Source organism: Lepidochelys kempii, chromosome 19 (assembly GCF_965140265.1).
Source record: "Lepidochelys kempii isolate rLepKem1 chromosome 19, rLepKem1.hap2, whole genome shotgun sequence".
Taxonomy (NCBI): Eukaryota; Metazoa; Chordata; order Testudines; family Cheloniidae; genus Lepidochelys; species Lepidochelys kempii.
In genome coordinates, this window is record NC_133274.1 from 8,400,274 (window position 1) to 8,417,386 (window position 17,113).

At 47.9% G+C, this 17,113-nt stretch overlaps 1 protein-coding gene across 1 annotated transcript in view; it reads left to right on the forward strand.

Annotated features, from left to right (window-relative positions):
- GRHL3 (grainyhead like transcription factor 3) overlaps window positions 1-17,113 on the forward strand; it is a 42,221-nt gene that overhangs the window by 22,641 nt on the left and 2,467 nt on the right. Inside the window, exons 8-15 of the mRNA XM_073317570.1 lie at window positions 833-927; window positions 3,246-3,404; window positions 5,420-5,498; window positions 7,111-7,244; window positions 8,812-8,849; window positions 9,538-9,626; window positions 9,902-9,987; window positions 11,299-11,363. Coding sequence (XP_073173671.1) covers window positions 833-927; window positions 3,246-3,404; window positions 5,420-5,498; window positions 7,111-7,244; window positions 8,812-8,849; window positions 9,538-9,626; window positions 9,902-9,987; window positions 11,299-11,363 — 745 coding nt within the window. The remainder of the gene's footprint in view (window positions 1-832; window positions 928-3,245; window positions 3,405-5,419; window positions 5,499-7,110; window positions 7,245-8,811; window positions 8,850-9,537; window positions 9,627-9,901; window positions 9,988-11,298; window positions 11,364-17,113) is intronic.

Genomic DNA, 17,113 nt, shown 5'->3' on the forward strand with positions numbered 1-17,113 from the left:
CTGCACTCCAACCACTACTCCCTCCCACCCCAACGCCACCCTTTCCACCTCCAACACATCACCTGCACTGGGGGCTATGGGAAGGTGTGGCGGGGAGGTTCATGAACTTGTTCTGTGCCTTCTGGAGTCTTTTCCAAGCTGGCGGTTTCTGCAGCAAGGCAGTTATGGCCAGTCTCCACTCCCTCTGCACCCCAGGCAGCACAAAGGAAGCAGAGTGAGTCAGAGAATCTGGCCCTAGGAATTAGTCTGAGTCCTGCCACGAGCTCAGATTCTTGTAGTCATTTGCACCTGTAAAAAGCTGCTGGTCTGATCTAGCAGAGATCTACAGTCACTTTTCACAGGTGTAAATAACAGGTTCAACCACTCAGCACCATTGGCTCTTCTGTGGCCTGTTCCTTAACCTCTGTGCACCTGAGTTGATCCAACTGTATAAAGAAAGAAACACCTATCTCGTGTGTAGGGAGGCTGAAGTGCTGCTCTGACAGCTATTTTAGAAATGCAAAGCACTTGTGATGCAGTGGTGTGTTTGTGTACGCAACTCAGGACTGGCTGTGCCCATGGGACGATTGTATACCCAGGACTGGCTGTGCCCATGGGACAATTCTGTCCGGCCCCCTGCACACGTGCCCTGAAGGTGCCCTTTTGTAGAACACAAGGGCATCCTCCACACGGCGGGACCTCCCATGCACTGTACGAGCGAGGTCACGCCACACAGAAGACGTCATTTTGCATGCATGTGTAGAACTGCATGCCTGACTAAAAACGTCCCTGCGGCCACTGAAGTGACTAGTTTGGCAGTCAAAGGGTAAATCATGCGTTAAATGCGTTTCAGCCGACTGTAAAGAAAACTTCAACACAGTGCAGCACATTGACGAGATGGCATACAACGCTTTGTCCTTCGTGTGGAACGCTAACGAAGAAGCAAAGGTATGATCCAATCACGGAGGGGAAAGGAGAGGGCTTGTTCTGAGGCAGTTACAGTACACCTGTCTCTGAGCTGAGCACATCTTTTTCCCCTCAGCTGAACGAGAAATGGGGTTTCGAATCCAAACATCTATTTCTCGTCACTGACCCTGTTTATTTACCAGGGTAGTGGGGGAGAGCCCCCGGCTTTTCTGTATGCTTAAGCATCACCACTAGCTAATAAACATTACGCTTACAGCTCAGTCAGGCCTGGATCTGTTTTTCTAGTGCTGGTGGGTTTTTAAGTCCGAAGAAAGCCTTTTTCATCAGAGGTCAGGGCCAGGCATATAGGCAAAGCATGTTTAAAAAAAAAACCCAGAAAACAAACCCCCCCCAAAAGCTTAAGGAACAAGAACCCTCCTCCACATTGATGCAGTAATAGCCAAACGGCATTCCCTGTGCAGGAGATCAGCTAGATGGTCCCAATGATTCCTTTTGGTGTTAAAATCTATGAGATTTTCTTACCGACATCGGAGCTTAACACAGCAGGGAAAGTTCTGGTCTCCCGTGTGTCTGCTCAGACCAGGTCCCCATTAGTACTTTGTGTTACCAGCTTCAGTCAGAAGGTGAAAGGAGCGTCAACAAACAAACAAGCCCAGAGAAAACAGACCATAAAGGAAAAGAAACCTGGGTCTCTTAAATGAGTAGCTTGGGGAACCTTTGGTTTGCTCTGGGGTCTCCACAGAGCCCTGCTTTCCGCCCAAAGGCGACCGTTGTCTTTTACAACCCCAAGAGGTTAACAAATGCCTCCAAGGCCCGGTTGTCAAGAATGGAAATATGCCAGGTATGCAGCAAGTCCTTGGGGGCACCGCAGCCAAACACAATTTAGCTGTTACCAGAAACTTTGGTCCGCACGCTGGCCTGGGGCTACTTCAGGGTGAGACTTCAGAGAGCTGAAAAGTCTGGGAGCTGCCAAGAGAGGCCAGCTAAATAGGGCTGTCTGTAGTACTTCTTATGCGAGTTGTCATTCATAATTCTTCTTCTTGCCGCTACACTTAATGCAACAGATAAGTGGCTTCTTTTCAGTCCAGAAGTATTGGCTAGGCCTGACTTCAGGGTCAGATCCTCCGCACAGGCCCCATTAAATTGTGCTGATTTACACCGTCTGAGGGAACTGGTCCTAGTATTTGTCTCCAAAAACTCCAGGGAAAATATCTGGGTTGCACAGATGAGTTTGTAGTTTGGAATTGGAACTAAGGCTGTGTGAGTGCCCAGCGTTCTCTTCACATTTCCCACCGCAGACAGTGATGCCTGAGACAGGTTTCAGGAAGAGTTATTTATTTAACTAACAAGGACTGTAGGTGCTGGAAATAGGGGGTCTGAGGGTCCTGTTGGAATTTTGCAACAGTACTATGGCTCCCAATACAAGAGTTGCAGAAGCCTCCTGGTGCTGCCGCACCCCGTGGCTTGAAGTGGTTTCCATCATATCCAAGGCTTAGAGTTTGGTTCCATGGCTCTCAGCACCCCCCCGACTATACTAATTCTTCCAGCCTCCCTGCCAAGGACTAATTTCCAAAGGGAGCCCAGTCGTGCGGTGATGTAGCCTGCCTCCGTCTCTGCAACTGGCTCCTGTCTGTGTGTAACAAAGGGGCGTGCCCGAATCCAACTGGCAGCATTGCCCCTCAACGGAAATCTCAGTGAGAATATTCGCAGGCAAACATGAGGCCTGACCCAAGGCCCGCTGAAGGTGACTGGAGCGTTTCTGTCGCCTTAATAGTGCTCAGAGAGGCCTTTGGCAGGGCTGTGAGGAACAGGTTGCAACATCATTAGAATATCCAACTTGTCCAAACCAAAGTGTCCCTCTGGATGGACTGTACCATCTGCGGGGAGTAGGCTGTGAAGAGCAGATGGGAAGATGTGAGGAGGGGAGATCTCTTTATTATAGCACAGAGGTGAGAGGCAGCATGTGGTCGTGATGGGGAATGTAGTGAGTGCAGCCCTAGGATCAGATTCGCCATCGCCCTGCATCTGGGGCAGCCATTTACACCAGTGCAGAGAGGGCATGCAGCACGACTGAATCAGAATAATAGCGTTAAGCCCACTCCTGGCTGGTGTAAATGACTGCATGCAGGCAGTGCAGGGCAGCAGAGAATCTGCTAGATCTAAGCTGGTGAGGAGTGGTTGGGTACTGGCTGGATGAAAGTTGGGAAGGCTGGAGGGATGAATCTCAGAAGAAACCGAAGAGTCAATTGTCCTCTGATGATGTCCTTCCCTCTGTCATTTAAAATCCCAGGATTGCAGGTTAGCATTCAAGCTGTGCCATTCTCCCTTCTTATCTGCAGGTTTTTATTGGGGTGAATTGTCTGAGTACAGACTTCTCCTCCCAGAAAGGAGTGAAGGGTGTCCCTTTAAACCTCCAGATTGACACCTACGATTGCGGCCCTGGGACAAGCCGGCTGGTGCACCGAGCCGTCTGCCAGATCAAGATCTTCTGCGATAAGGTAGACAGCCTCTCCCTCCCTTGGGAGAACTGCTTCCAGAGAATTTTATACTCACTCCAAACTAGCACAAAAGACCTGAAGCCACTGAATGAGTTGGCGAGGATGAGAACCCTGAATAGACAGGTTCAGCCATCTTGGTGAGAAGAGACTGATTTAGCCAGTGTGTCTGGATCACTGAGCTTGCAGAAGTTAGAGATGGACAGAGCTGTTGGAGGATCTAATCCATCCCTGGCCTAAGTAGGATTCTGCCCTGTAACTTATTCTCTAGTCCTATCAAAGACTCAAGAGTTGAGACTTTCCCCACTCCCTTTGGAGGCTGATTTGCAGTCTTGTAGCTCTCAGGGTTTGGTTTTCCTGATGTTTAGCCCATATTTTCCATTTTAAAAGGGGGTGTTTTTTTCTTAACTTTAGAAATATCAGGAAGGTCTGGTCTTATTTTCCTGAAAGACCTCTGGGAGGTGTTCAGGCTGTTTACTGTGAGTTCCTGCCCCTTGGGATGTGGAATTTTTTTAACAAGGGCTTCCATTATCCTAAGTGTTAATTAGTCAATTAAGTTAACTGTGTATTAATTAAAAAAAGATTTACGTAATTTGACTAATAATTCCCTCCCCTTTCAATTGGTCACATTTTACGCTCTTAAAATTCCACTAGTTTTCCAGTCACCACAGAGTCTTCCACTCTGAGGCGGATCAAGTGCAAAGTGCAAAAGTCAGGTGCTCAGACACCATGGTGATGGGTAGATAGTGTGTCATATTTAACTCAACAGGGGGGCATTGTGCCCTAGTGGATGAAGCACGTACAGGACTAGGGCTCAGGAAACCTGGGTTCTATTCCTGCTCCGCTACTGGCCTGCTGGGTGATGTTGGGCAAGTCACTTCCCCTATCTGTACCTCAGTTTCCCCATCTATAAAATACTTCTCTCTTTTTGTAAACTGCTTTGAGATCTACTGATGAAAAGTGCAATGTAAGAACAAGGTGGTATTATTATTATTATTATTTATTATTATTAAAAGAAAAGGGCAACAAAAATGATTAGGGGTATGGAACAGCTTCCGTATCAGGAGAGATTAATAAGATTGGGAAAGAGACAACTAAGGGGGATATGATTGAGGTCTATAAAATCATGACTGGGGTAGAGAAAGTAAATAAGGAAGTGTTATTTACTCCTCCTTATAACACAAGAACTAGGGGTCACCAAATGAAATGAATAGGCAGCAGGTTTAAAATAAACAAAAGGAAGTATTTCTTCACACAATGCACAGTCAACCTGTGGAACTCTTTGCCAGAGGATGTTGTGAAGGCCAAGACTATAACAAGGTTCAAAAAAGAACTAGATAAGTTCAGTGAGGGTAGGTCCATCAATGGCTATTAGCCAGGATGGGCAGGGATGGTGTCCCTAGCCTCTGTTTGCCGGAAGCTGGGAATGGGCGACAGGGGATGGATCGCTTGACGATTCCCTGTTCCGTTCCTTCCCTCTGGGGCACCTGGCTTTGGCCACTGTCAGAGGACAGGAAACTGGGCTAGATAGACTTTTGATCTGACCCAGTATGACCGTTCTTATGTTCTCAAAAGGCTCGTTGACTGGACCTTTTCAAACCTTGCTGTGCCCCACAAACAGAGCCTTGTTTCCGTGTCAGTGCTGCTGTTATGGAGACTGAGAGGGTTAGCGGCCTTTTTTTGCTCCCCATTTAAGAGGCAAATGTCCAGTAAAAACAGCAACAATGGGCCAGATTCTCTGCTGACGCGCAATTTCCGCTGAAGGCAATGGAGCTGCACCAGCAGGGAATTTAGCCCAATCTTCTTAGCATATTAAAAGGTAAAGGTAAGACGTGATCCGAGCCCAGACCTGGGAGTTCGGACACCTCAGTGCTGATCCCAGCTCTGAGACAGTTTTGTCCTTTGGCTTTGGGTAAGTCACTTAGCCCCTCTGGGCCTCAGTTTCCCAGGGATGTTTGCTGTAAAGCAGAGTACTGTTAACCCTATACCTGCTAATTTTTGCCTCACCTTCCCCACAGGGAGCAGAGAGGAAAATGCGAGACGATGAGCGCAAGCAGTTCAGAAGGAAAGGGAAATGCCTGGACTCCAATAACAATGGTTAGTATAAGGACTAGTGACCGGGAGGGTACAAGGGGCCTGATCCAAAGCCCACTAAAGTCAATAGGAGTCTTTCCACTGACGCCAGTGAGCTCTGGATCAGGCCCAGAGTGAGTTGGTAAACAGTGTACAAGGATGAGATCCACCCAAACTAGCATCAGAGCCAGAAAACAGTGTGTGCCCAGGACAGGGAGACAGGAGAACCTGGGCTCTCTGCCGCTGACGCACTGTGTAGCCTGGAGCAATTTGCTCAGATCCTGCAGAGATGGACAGAGATTAAGTGCTTAGATGGACAGATAGACCTAACCTCTCTCTGCGTCTCACTGTCCCAGCGACGATACCTGCCTGAGCGAGGTGTTGGGAGGATTTATTAGTCCTGGCTGGGAACGCTTTGAAAAAGTTGAGCACTGTCTGAGAGCTGAGAACTGGGCTAATGTGTCGCTCCCGTTGGAATGTGAAATAATGTAACGCGGGTGAAGAGAGTGTGAAACAGGGATTTGTTATGTTACTTACCACAGCCCTGTCCTTCCTAATGCAATGCAGTATTCGACAATTGTTGCTTGGGCAAGCCTATTCGAGCAGGGCAGCTGTAGGGCACGTACTAGAGCCAACAGACAGTGTGGGATAACAAAAGGCAGATGGTTCCTTCATGAGGAGGTCCGGAGAGGCTGGGTGGCTCATTCTCTGCACGCCGCATCACTTGTCCCCCCTCGGGTGTCAGTTCCAAGGTCAGTCGTTCCTGTCTGATGGCCAGGGGTCCAAGGGCAATGAGATGGTCTTGGGCCTGTTGAATGGGCACCTAGAGGCGGTTCCTTCAAGCCATGAGTGAGGCGTTTGAGCTTGCACCTGCTATACCCATTCTGGGGTTAAATGGGGCTTGTCTCCAGAGCTGTTAACCTCCTCCTGGCGGGGACCAACCCCGGCCGTCTCTCAGTCCGGGAGGAGGAAGCTGGGTGAGCAGAAGGGTTCTCTGCCTCTGTGGGACTTTTTTCTGGTCCCATGTCCATGCATGCCTCCAAGCACATTTGCTCTGGGCAGCATCCACTGACTCTTTGGACTTGGTCTCGGTGCAGTGGGTGCTGTCTGAGGTTCTCTGCTCAGTGTCTCCTTCCGGTTCGCTCATTTTGTGACCTGCACCCCCACTCCTGTTTTATTTTTTGTTGCCCATGCTCACTTGATGTCTGGGTTCTGTGGCCCCTCCCTCATCTGTGCCAACGGGGCCTTTTGATCTGGTAGACTCCAGCCAGCGCTCCTCCTCGTCAGGTCGGCTAGTGTCTTTCACCGGCATGAATGGCTCTTCCAATAAGGACAAATAAAATAAAACCTCCTTTGGAAACAGTTAAGGGTAAAGGCCATGAACTGTCCTAAATTTGCACACCAACCTCATCCATCTATGGATGAGAGTTAGGGCTTTATTCACCGCTCATTAAGAAATATCTTGTGTTTCATGCACTCTGTACGAGTAACACGCGAGTAACTCTTAAAGCTTTGGGCTGTTTGTTCTCAGTGCATGCGGATGAATCTCTGTCATAACGTGACAGCTCCCACTGATGTGAGGAAGCTGCAGACTGGCAAAGCTTTTCTGAAATGAGATTTCCTGTTGTTCCCGTAGGTTTGAAAGGCTGTTTGCTGTCTGGCTTTCGAGGGAACGAAATCACATTCCTCAGGCCGGAGACGGATTTAGAAACCGAGCCGGTCTTGTTTATTCCAAATGTCCATTTTTCAAATCTTCAGAGATGTGGTGTGGTAAGTCCTTGTTAAAACATCCCTCGAACACACATACACACAAACGTATAACTTGAAAGCTGGGTCAGTGGAGTGGGTCCTAGAGACACTAATTGCATCGTGAACAGGAAAAGAACCCACAGCGTCAATTTTATTAACTAACAATTTCAAGGCGAAGGGAGATTTAATTTGTGGAAAGGTGAACTTGAGGAAAAGGTTTTTTTCAAGAAGGGCTGTGTAAGGATTACCTGCAAATTTGCACAGTGGATTGAGCTGGAAAGAGTAAAAACATTTTCAGAAAATGACCCCTAGCAAAATTCCTCCATTCAAAACACCTCCACCTGTGGGATATCCTTCAGCTTCTCCCCTGCCTCTCTCTGTGTTCCCAGGTTTCAGAGTAGCAGCCGTGTTAGTCTGTATTCGCAAAAAGAAAAGAAGGACTTGTGGCACCTTAGAGACTAACCAATTTATTTGAGCATAAGCTTTCGTGAGCTACAATTCACATCCGATGAAGTGAGCTGGAGCTCACGAAAGCTCATGCTCAAATAAATTGGTTAGTCTCTAAGGTGCCACAAGTCCTTCTTTTCTTTCTGTTTTCCCTCCAGCTGGGAAGAGCTGGGCTTCACAAGTGATCAGTAGCGCTCCAGAGGCTATCACTCAAGAAGTTGAGTTGCCACCTGTCTGAGTTTGTCCAAATGGGCAAATTCAGCCATGACAACATGGTGGCGTCCCGACACCACGTCGTCTTGCAACAGGATGATATTTTGGTGCAACAGTGTTGAGGCTAGGGAACGGGAGAACTTGGTCTGCCACACCAGAATCTGCTGAGAAACCATGGGCTCTGGATTCAGAATTGATTGCGAGATTCAAGCTCATTTTGGTTCTGACAAGATGTGTATTCTGGACTGTTGTCTGTGGGACAGGAATCACAGTGGATGAGACTCTATCAGGCTTTCACTTCGTCAGAAAGACGTGGATGTGTGTTTGTTCTTTAATTACAGTTTCCTGGGGGAAATGACGGTATAAGAGGAAAAAATCATCCACCTTTAAAACAAAAATATCAGCCGGGTTTGCAAACCTGAGACCAGCCCATGTTGTTCCATCCCCGGCTGAATTATTCTATTCCAGTGATGACAGCATTGTCATGCTACTGCATCACCCCACGGCACATCCCAACAAGGCATTTCACAGGCCCCCAAACTCCCGAATGTTCTGCAGATGGGTAGGCCCTTCCCATTGAAAAGGGGATAATGCTGCTCTACAAGGGATGCCAAGCTTCCCGCCAGACCAAGCAGCTGGGGATAAGCTAAGAATCCATTGCTGAAATCTTGGTTCCACTGAAGTCAATGGCAAAACTGCCCTGGATTTAAATGGAGCCAAGATTTCACCCCATATATGCACATCCCTCCCCTGAACCCTACACAGCCATATTCTGCCTTCAGCTGCATGGCTGTAGCCAAGGCCAGGATCGGGCCATGATGTCGACGGTGAGAATGAGGATCTTAGTGGGGAACCCATCATGGGGCAGATTATGGGCTCTTTAAAACAAAATTTAAACTAAAACAATTTTTTTTTCTTTTCATTCAAGGTGCTTCCTGCTGCTGCTGTTTCTAACAACGTTAACAGGTAGGAAAGGACACGTCTTTTTTGGACTTATCAATCTTTTCGCCTCTTCGGGCCAATAATTGTTTTGATACCTGTTGAGCTTAGCACACATACCAGCTACCTACAGGTCCACCATCTGCCCGAACTGAAGTCTTCTATCATGTAACGGTGTGGAACGGCCTCTCATAACACACAGCCCCACCCCACAAAAAGACTGCTGTAATGTTTCCTTTACCACCCCGAAAGACTATTGGGGCTAATCGGGTGACGCGACAGGCTTAAAAATCACAATGATCCCTGACTAGGCTCGGAAGGGCTAAGGTAGCCAAAGGCAGAGGCAGCTGTAAAGGAAGCTGAAAGAGAGAGAAACCCTTGCTTTCAAAATCACTGAGGTGGGAAGTTCAGATACCCGCCTTAGCCTGATCCAAAAGTCAGTGGAGAGACCGTCATTAACTTCAACAGGTTTTGGACCGGGCCCAATAATCCCGAGACGTTACATGTCTTTTGCCTGGGATGTAAAACCCTCACCGCTTGTGATCACTGAAGAGCCTGTTGCACTCAAGGAAAGGGGTGTTCTCCTCGGTGTCCTTTCCACAGTCCAGCTCCGGTAATGATTCTGTCACCGGTGTTTGGGAACCTCCGCTTTAACTGTTGGAAAGTTTGCTTCTGTCATACGTCTTCCTGATGGTCTCCTCTCGTGTTTACTTAGGTTGCCATTAAAACGGAGCTGTCCCTCCTTCTCGGATGAGTTTGACCCTTCACCTTCCAAACTAGCCAAAGAAGAAGATGCAAAGAGAGGTATTGTAATTATTGAGATTATCGTAGCACTGAGCAGCCCGAACCACAGCCCAGGCCCCCATGTTGCTAGGCGCGGGGCAAACACAGAACAGAGGGTCCCTGCCCCAAACAGCTTCCAGAACCTCCCCGATGGGAATTCAATTCGTTTGGCCAGTGGTTCATCACTTGGCCCAACTCACTCAGGATCTTCATTTAAATGGGATCCTACGAGCTTTGGAAATGTGCTGCAAACACCTGCAACCAGTGGTTTAAAAGCTGCCTGTTGTCTGTCCCAGTCTTGCTATATGTGCGGAGGGAATCCGAGGAAGTATTCGATGCTCTCATGTTGAAGACGCCAGATCTCCAAGGACTCAGGAATGCTGTAAGTTTTGTGCCATGACTATGCCACATAAACTGCAGTGTGTTTTAGGAAATCTGTGCTCGGACGGGTGTTAGAATTAACTCCCTGTGCAGGGGCTCAGCACAAGGACGGTGCACCACTTCTATCTCCCGTCTGCCCTGTTTTGAGGATCTAAATGGTGCATGGGCCTTGTGCTAAGAATTCCAGCCCGTAACATCAGATGACTTTTTCTGATGTGAATTCCAGCCAGTGAAAGTGTCATCTGATGTGTTGAGAGCTGTGGCGTGAGAGGTGAGCTCTCTCCAACTTTTGTTCAGATCACAATATAAAAGCCCTGGGATTCTCCTTTTATTACAGTGTTTTCATACTTTCAGCTGTAAAACATCCCTCACTATTCCCTGGCTCTGTCTGCGGGGGATCTGAAGTCAGGGCAAGTCTACCTGCTATCCACCTTGGGTTGGAATTTTCTGTTTGAGGAACACACAAGGCATATTTCTGTGATGATTATCAGAAGAATCCTCGATAACCCTAGCTCCTCTTTCGGGGGATGGAATAAAACAAACAATAAACCTAAATGATCCAATGGTGCCTTTATGGCAGTGCTTTGGGTGGGGTGGGGAGGGAGGGCCTTTTGCTTTTGCGAACTTTTAAAAACCGAGGAGAGGCAGGTTGCAGAATGTCAGGTTATAGCTTCCTCACCCTGGCAATGCAGCCAAAAACCTTCAGAGAAAATGCTGCAGAATGAATGTAAAACTCTCCCTCAGCTTCCAAACCTGCTCAGAGCATCATCAAAGTGCTTATGATGCTAGAAGCCTTTGCAGCTTGACCCAGAACCTCAGCAAAAGTCGTGATTGGAAGGGATTCAGGGCTATCGGAGTCAGACATGCACTTTCTGTTGGTAATGGGCAGCATCAAACCAAAAGCTATAAGGTGCAGAGGCTTTGCACAGGTGCATTAGTCTCTGTGCGCATGAAGTTGCAGGGCTGGGGCCCAAACGGACCAGATGGGGAAAGGAAGGGAAGGGGAACAGAGTTGACTTCCCAAGGTCACGTACCGCTTCCGTGGTGGAGCCAGGAGTTAACATCCAGGTCTCCTGATTCCCATTCAACCGTGCAGCATCAGCAAAAGGCCAGGTTACTGTAGTAACCCCAGTATAAGCCGCAGTGTGGTCGATCATTGCTCTAGCGTTTTTTATAAGGAGGCGGCGGGGGGAATTCCTGCAGTGAGGAGTGACCCAAAGGCAAAGATCCCTTTTATTTTATCTGCTGGAATTTCATTTTGAATGTGCAAAAAAAAAAAAAAGATTGTAAAGTGTCACGTTTTCTCCTGCAGATTTCAGAAAAATATGGGCTGCCTGAAGAAAGCATCTATAAAGTCTATAAAAAATGCAAACGCGGGTAAGCAAATCTCTGATCTGCATTTGCACTGGGCGCCTAGGATCTTTGTACCCTTGGGTGCCCTGCCACGGGATGAAACCGTATTTTAACAAGATAATAAATACCAAAGCTATGTGAGGTCTGTGCCATTTGGGGCATGTAAAACACAGAATTCTTTCTGCCCTTTAAAGATTTGGGATAACGTTTGTTTGTACTAACTTTATTTTGAGTGGTGAAGTCTCCTCGGGAAGGGTGTGTGTGAGGGGGAGTTGGCTGGGTGGTTTAATGGAGGATCTCTCAGAGTGAAAGCCTGAGCTTAGAGTGAATTTATCTTATCTCAATCTGCGAGGGACAAATGTTTGCTTCTCACAACTAGTGTGCATAACTGGCATCAGGCCTTGCCCGGATCAGGACTGGCCAGTGTGGAGTCTGACTAGCCTGTTGGGCTGCAGAGAAAACAGCAGGGTTAGAAAGCTTTGCATTGTGTTCCACTGACTCTTCACAAGGGTTAGGTGCAAACAGGGCACCTCCTCTCCCAGTTTTGCCAACTCATCAGCCATCATTCGCTACTGGAGTGATCCACAGCCATGGGAGTCCTTCCTGGACTCTGGTAGGTGATGGTCAGACCCTACATATGAACACGCACCCTGAATTTATAGATGACCCTGACAGAATGAACGTTAACATGGATTTAGACATACATTCCTGCCTTGATTAAGAAAAGGATTTGTATCTCCTGCTGAAAGCAACACTATGAAAACGCGTTGTTCTTTGATGCATTGGTTTGATGTGCTAGGGACAACAGGCCCTGTCTAGAGCAACCTTCCAAGCCTGAGCTAAGTCAGTGGTAATGAAGGTTGTTACCATCTGTTGGTGGTTTGGTGGCTCATGTGAAATGAGTCAGAGGGGGTGAGTCTCACCTGGTTCCAGCATGTTCATATCACAAAGCACCACCTCTGTAGGTTCTAGCTGGCTCCCAGTGTTGATAGTCCCAAGGATTGACTAACCCCTAGACTGAACTCCCTTCTCTCCCCTATAGGTGGTCCCTCCAGATCATGGTTAAGGTACATTGAGCAAGATCTTCAGCTGGTGTAAACTGGTGTCACTGCATTGACATGAACGGAACTATGCAAATTCTCACCAGCTGATGATCTGCCAATCCATTATGGAATTCAATGGAAAATAAAAATTCAGGGGTGATGTAAAAAATTTCCAAGAGGTCTCTGAGAACTTTGGGCTCCATCTCCACTAACACTGGAATGAATGAGACTGGGAAAGTCCTCTTAGAGTCTGCCTTTGATAACCACACAGGGTTTGTGAAGGCAGCTTTAGTCAATGTCCGTGTTGGACAGTATTTTACTCTGGTACTTTTGATTCACACCTTTGCCTGTTAGCTGTTAGAGATGGCTCCTTAATGACTTCCTGGAAACAAGCCGGTGGCCTTTTCACTCCCAGGGTTGAGTTGTCCAAGAGTTTCCTTCAATGACTTCAGAAGAGTAAAACTGTCATCATGGTGATGTCTGCACATCCTGCCGTGGCAGTGTGGGAGATTAACTTCAAGGACAGCTCTGTCCCTACCCTGCCCTACAAAGTGATTGGAGGACTTTTCACACAACGCACAACTGGCCATTGCCAGGGGATGCTGTAAAAGCCAAACAATTATTTGGGTTGAAAAGAGAACTGGATATGTTCATGGCAGACAGGTCTATCAACGGCTATCAGCCAAGATGGTCAGGAATGTCACCCCGTGCTCTTGGTGTCCCTCAGCCTGACAACCAGAAATTGGGAGTGGAAGACAAGGGTAGCTCATTCCATAACTACCCTGCTCTGTACACTCCCCCTGAAGCTCAGGTATGAGCCACTGTCGGAGACACAATACTGGGCAAGATGGACAATGGGTGACCCACTGTGGCAGCTCTTATGGGAATAGACACTTTGAGGGGTATGCAGCACTGTCAGCTTGTTCTCAGCTGATCATTTGATACTGTAATAAAGCTCATGAGAACGGGTTTGCCATGCAGCAGGACTCTCACTAATCTTCTGTCAAAGGGCTCATGTTGCCAGACAAAGACTACGTCGAGTGCACTTTCATTGTGCCCTACCCACCTCTGAGGTGCTTGTTGTGTCTGGAAAACCCTGGTCCTGGGCCACCAAGCCGCAGCTTGACGTTATTGTGTACTGTTGTAATTATAACTTGGGAGCAACGAACAGCAAATAATAGCAATGCCCTCCTCAGAGACAGAGCAAATAGCTTTGTTAAGCTGCCATTGTCTGAAAGGGAGGCTTTGATTGTTGAAGTTGAAGGATCCCTCCTAGCCACGAGGTGATCCTTAGCCTGGAAAGAGATCAAGAATTTCACCTGAAGTTATTGTACAGCATCTTGCTTTCTTTGCTAAGTAACCCCAGAGAAAAAAGTTGAAGATTGGAGCTGGTGCTGCAGGTGGGAGATTGGGTTGTTTTGTAACCAAACCATGTGCAAAGTGTGATTTTGAGGTGTAATCAGACCTGATAGGGAACACCCCCCGATGACAAACATGTCTCCCCTATGTGGAAGAGCTTGTGCTTAGGCAAGGTTGGGGGAGCCTGGGGAAAGGGCTTCTGGGAATCAGCCTTTTCTTAGTTTAGACTAAGTGATTCTTGGAGGACCTCACTGAAGGTGAATCCAAACCCCAGTCAGTGATCTGCCTGAGCATGCCTACTGCTGCTCTCCTTTCGGTTCCCGGTTCAGCCCCAAAGCTGCTGCTTCGGAAATTCTCTTTCTAAGGTAACCTATGACTGCCCCCAAGATGCTGGTGGGGAGGAGAGTTTTGCTTTGTTGAGAGTTTGCAGGGCAATATGGCACTTGCTGAACATAGCTTCTTTGCAGATCCTGCGCAGCTCTGGGGCATTAGCTGAAACACTCTTTAAACAGGCCTTGTTACTCCAGCATGCTGAGATATGTGCAGATGAAGCCAGCTCCTGCTCTCTGTTTTCCTAGCAGTCAGAGACACCGAGTTATAGCTGGCGTCTCTTGTACAATTGTGGAAGTGTTAATCACATGTGAAAAACCCTTCAGGGCTTGATCCCTATTGGCAATGGGCAGGATCCTCCACTGGTGTAAAATGGCATAGCTCTGTTGACTTTAATGGAACGACATGGGTTTACACCAACTGGGGATCCATTGATTTCAGTGGAGGGGTGCATCCCTGAGAACGAGCTAATTGCTATTTTCCAGAACGAGTTCTGAAATAAATAACTCTGAACCACTCCCTTCCCCCAGTGAATGAGGAAAGACTCATCCACTGCCAGGCTTATTTTCGTAAATCTAGACAGTGAGTCCTCCACGCACACACAGCTATGATCGCACCTTGCAAGCACCAGGGACTGCCTGGAAAATGAATGAATTGTTTTTACTGGCACAGGGCCAAGTTTTAGCGCAGAGGGAGACAGGAGAATTAGATTGACGCCAGTTTGTGCATTAGGTGGTTTTGGTGACGGGGCTCCTGACAAGCGTCTAACAAGGCGGAAGAAACCGGCCCAGAATGTTGGCAGCGGCTAGCGTGTGCCGGGGGTAGGTTAAAGTGACTCTTGCTGCTGTCCTGTTCTGCTGAGGTCGGTGTGAGGAGGTCTGAGTGAAGTGGGCTTCCCGGGTGGGTCTTCTAACATGCTCGGCACTGGTGTCTGCCTGGCAGTTTGATATTGAGGTCAGTGGGAACAGAGCAACAAGCCCCGTGGGCGTCAGAAAATCCCATCCCACGGCTCAAGGCCCAGGGGCAGGAGGGTGCTTCAATATGGGTGTAGCTTTCAGCAAACGGGTAGCCCTGACTGGGACCGGTCACATGCTTAGAGTTAGGAGGGAACCTGAGCCTGTTCCTGAATCAAGGCCTTAAGCGTCAGCTTGGCAGCCCTGGAGGCTGGCATCTTCTATCCAAAGACCAAGATAGCATGGGCAGCAGCAGTGCCAGTCTCCCCACACCCCCCACACACACACATCTGCCCTCCTCAGCCCTGACATGAAGGAGCTCCTTCTGAAAACCAGGGTAGCTCATCCCCTGTTCGTACCATCAATGGCCTCTCTGCTGAGACTGACCTCTGGGATGCCTCCTGTGATGTGGGCTCCAACCAGCCATCAGATGGTAACTACGCTGTTACTGCTATCTTGAGTCAGAACTGACTACGCTACCTGGCTGTGTGAATCTGAGTCCCCTACCCAGATAAGTTCCTGTGAGGCTGGGGAAGAAAGGGTCCTGTCTGGTTGCGGGAACCACCTATAACTTGATTTTTGTTTGTTACTATATCTGATATGAAGTAATGAATGCTTGGCAGATAGAATCAACCAGGGGTTCTTATCCCTGCCCAAATCAGAGGAACTAGGAAATTAAAAGGCAACACATGTAAAGCAGATCAAATGAAATACTGTCATATCCAACTTGTAATTAACCTTTGGAACTCATTGCCACCAGTTATTGTTGAGCAAATATCTTACTCAGATGCAAACTCTGCTACAATCTATTAGATCTTAGGATATTGTGAAATGTTTCCTGCTCTCCTAGCCTTAATTTTCCTTTTGCACGATTTCATCCTATTGCTTCACCCTAAGCAATTCTCTTTTTCCTTGGCGTTTACTTTGTGGGCCTCAGCTGGTATAAACCAATGTGGCTCAGTGGAACAACCTTGATTTACCTGGATTTCTCTTCAGGACTTACCTGAGTCTTTTTGATTGAGAAATCGGACTGGAAACCCAATAGCATGAGGTTCGTGTGACTCCAACTGCCTTGTGTCTAGGATGAATTGGAGAGAACTCGTGTAACTTTGTGTCCAAAGATTCTCCTTCCATGTTGGTCAAAAGTGCAGAGCAGCTTGAAGAAAGTTGACCCAAATTTTCCCAGTCTCCCATAAAGCTTGTGTCCGATTCAGACCTAGATGAAGGTTCGATTCAGTTAATAGTTTTAATGTTACTCAGCATCTATAGTGGACCTTTCACCAGAGGGTTGCTAAATGCCTGATGTAGGCAGGTAGCGTCCCCATTCTACAGATGGAGAAACTGAGCTGATGCAGTGATTTGGTCAGTGTCACACAGGAAGTTGGTGGCAGAGCTGGGAATAGTCTCCCCGGCCCCCTGCTCTAACAACTGGACACACTTGCCTCTTTTTTGAGTCCGAATTGGTGTGTTCACCCACTCTTATCAGTGGGTAGCACTTTCAAAGCTGAAATAAGCCTGGGTGGGACAAGACGCCTCCAGACTGGGTGCCTTTCCCAGCTGTAGGTGGATGAAATATGAAAGACTTTTTGGAGAGGCTTCATTTGTCATTTAAAGTCACCTTGGTTTTCGGTTGCGTAAGGCAGCAGCGTGGGACACACCTGTGTGACACAGCCCTAGACTTCCACTCTGTGTTTAAAGCAGCATGCAGCTGTCTACATCTGGGATGACTGGAGTCGGCTTACAAAGCAGAACTCCTAGTACAAAAGTGGACAAGCAATTGAAGAATCTAAGAGGAGGGTTGGGGGATTTTGGCAGCTGGGTAGATTGTCATCCTACTCCATGACGGCTTTGTTTCTGCCCCTGCCTATCCACTCACCTTTCTATCTGCCCCTACAGCCTCTGGATCTCTGTCCTCTCCCATGTTCATTGCCAAAGAGGCTGGGGCCTCCTTGTTGTGTTTGTGTAACAGCTACATGGCTCTGGACAAGTTACTTTGTGCCTCAGTTTGCCCATGGGTCATGTTTAATGCCCTCCGCTGAAAGGACCTAGATATAGGAAATCAGCCTGCTTATAAAGCATTTTGAGATCT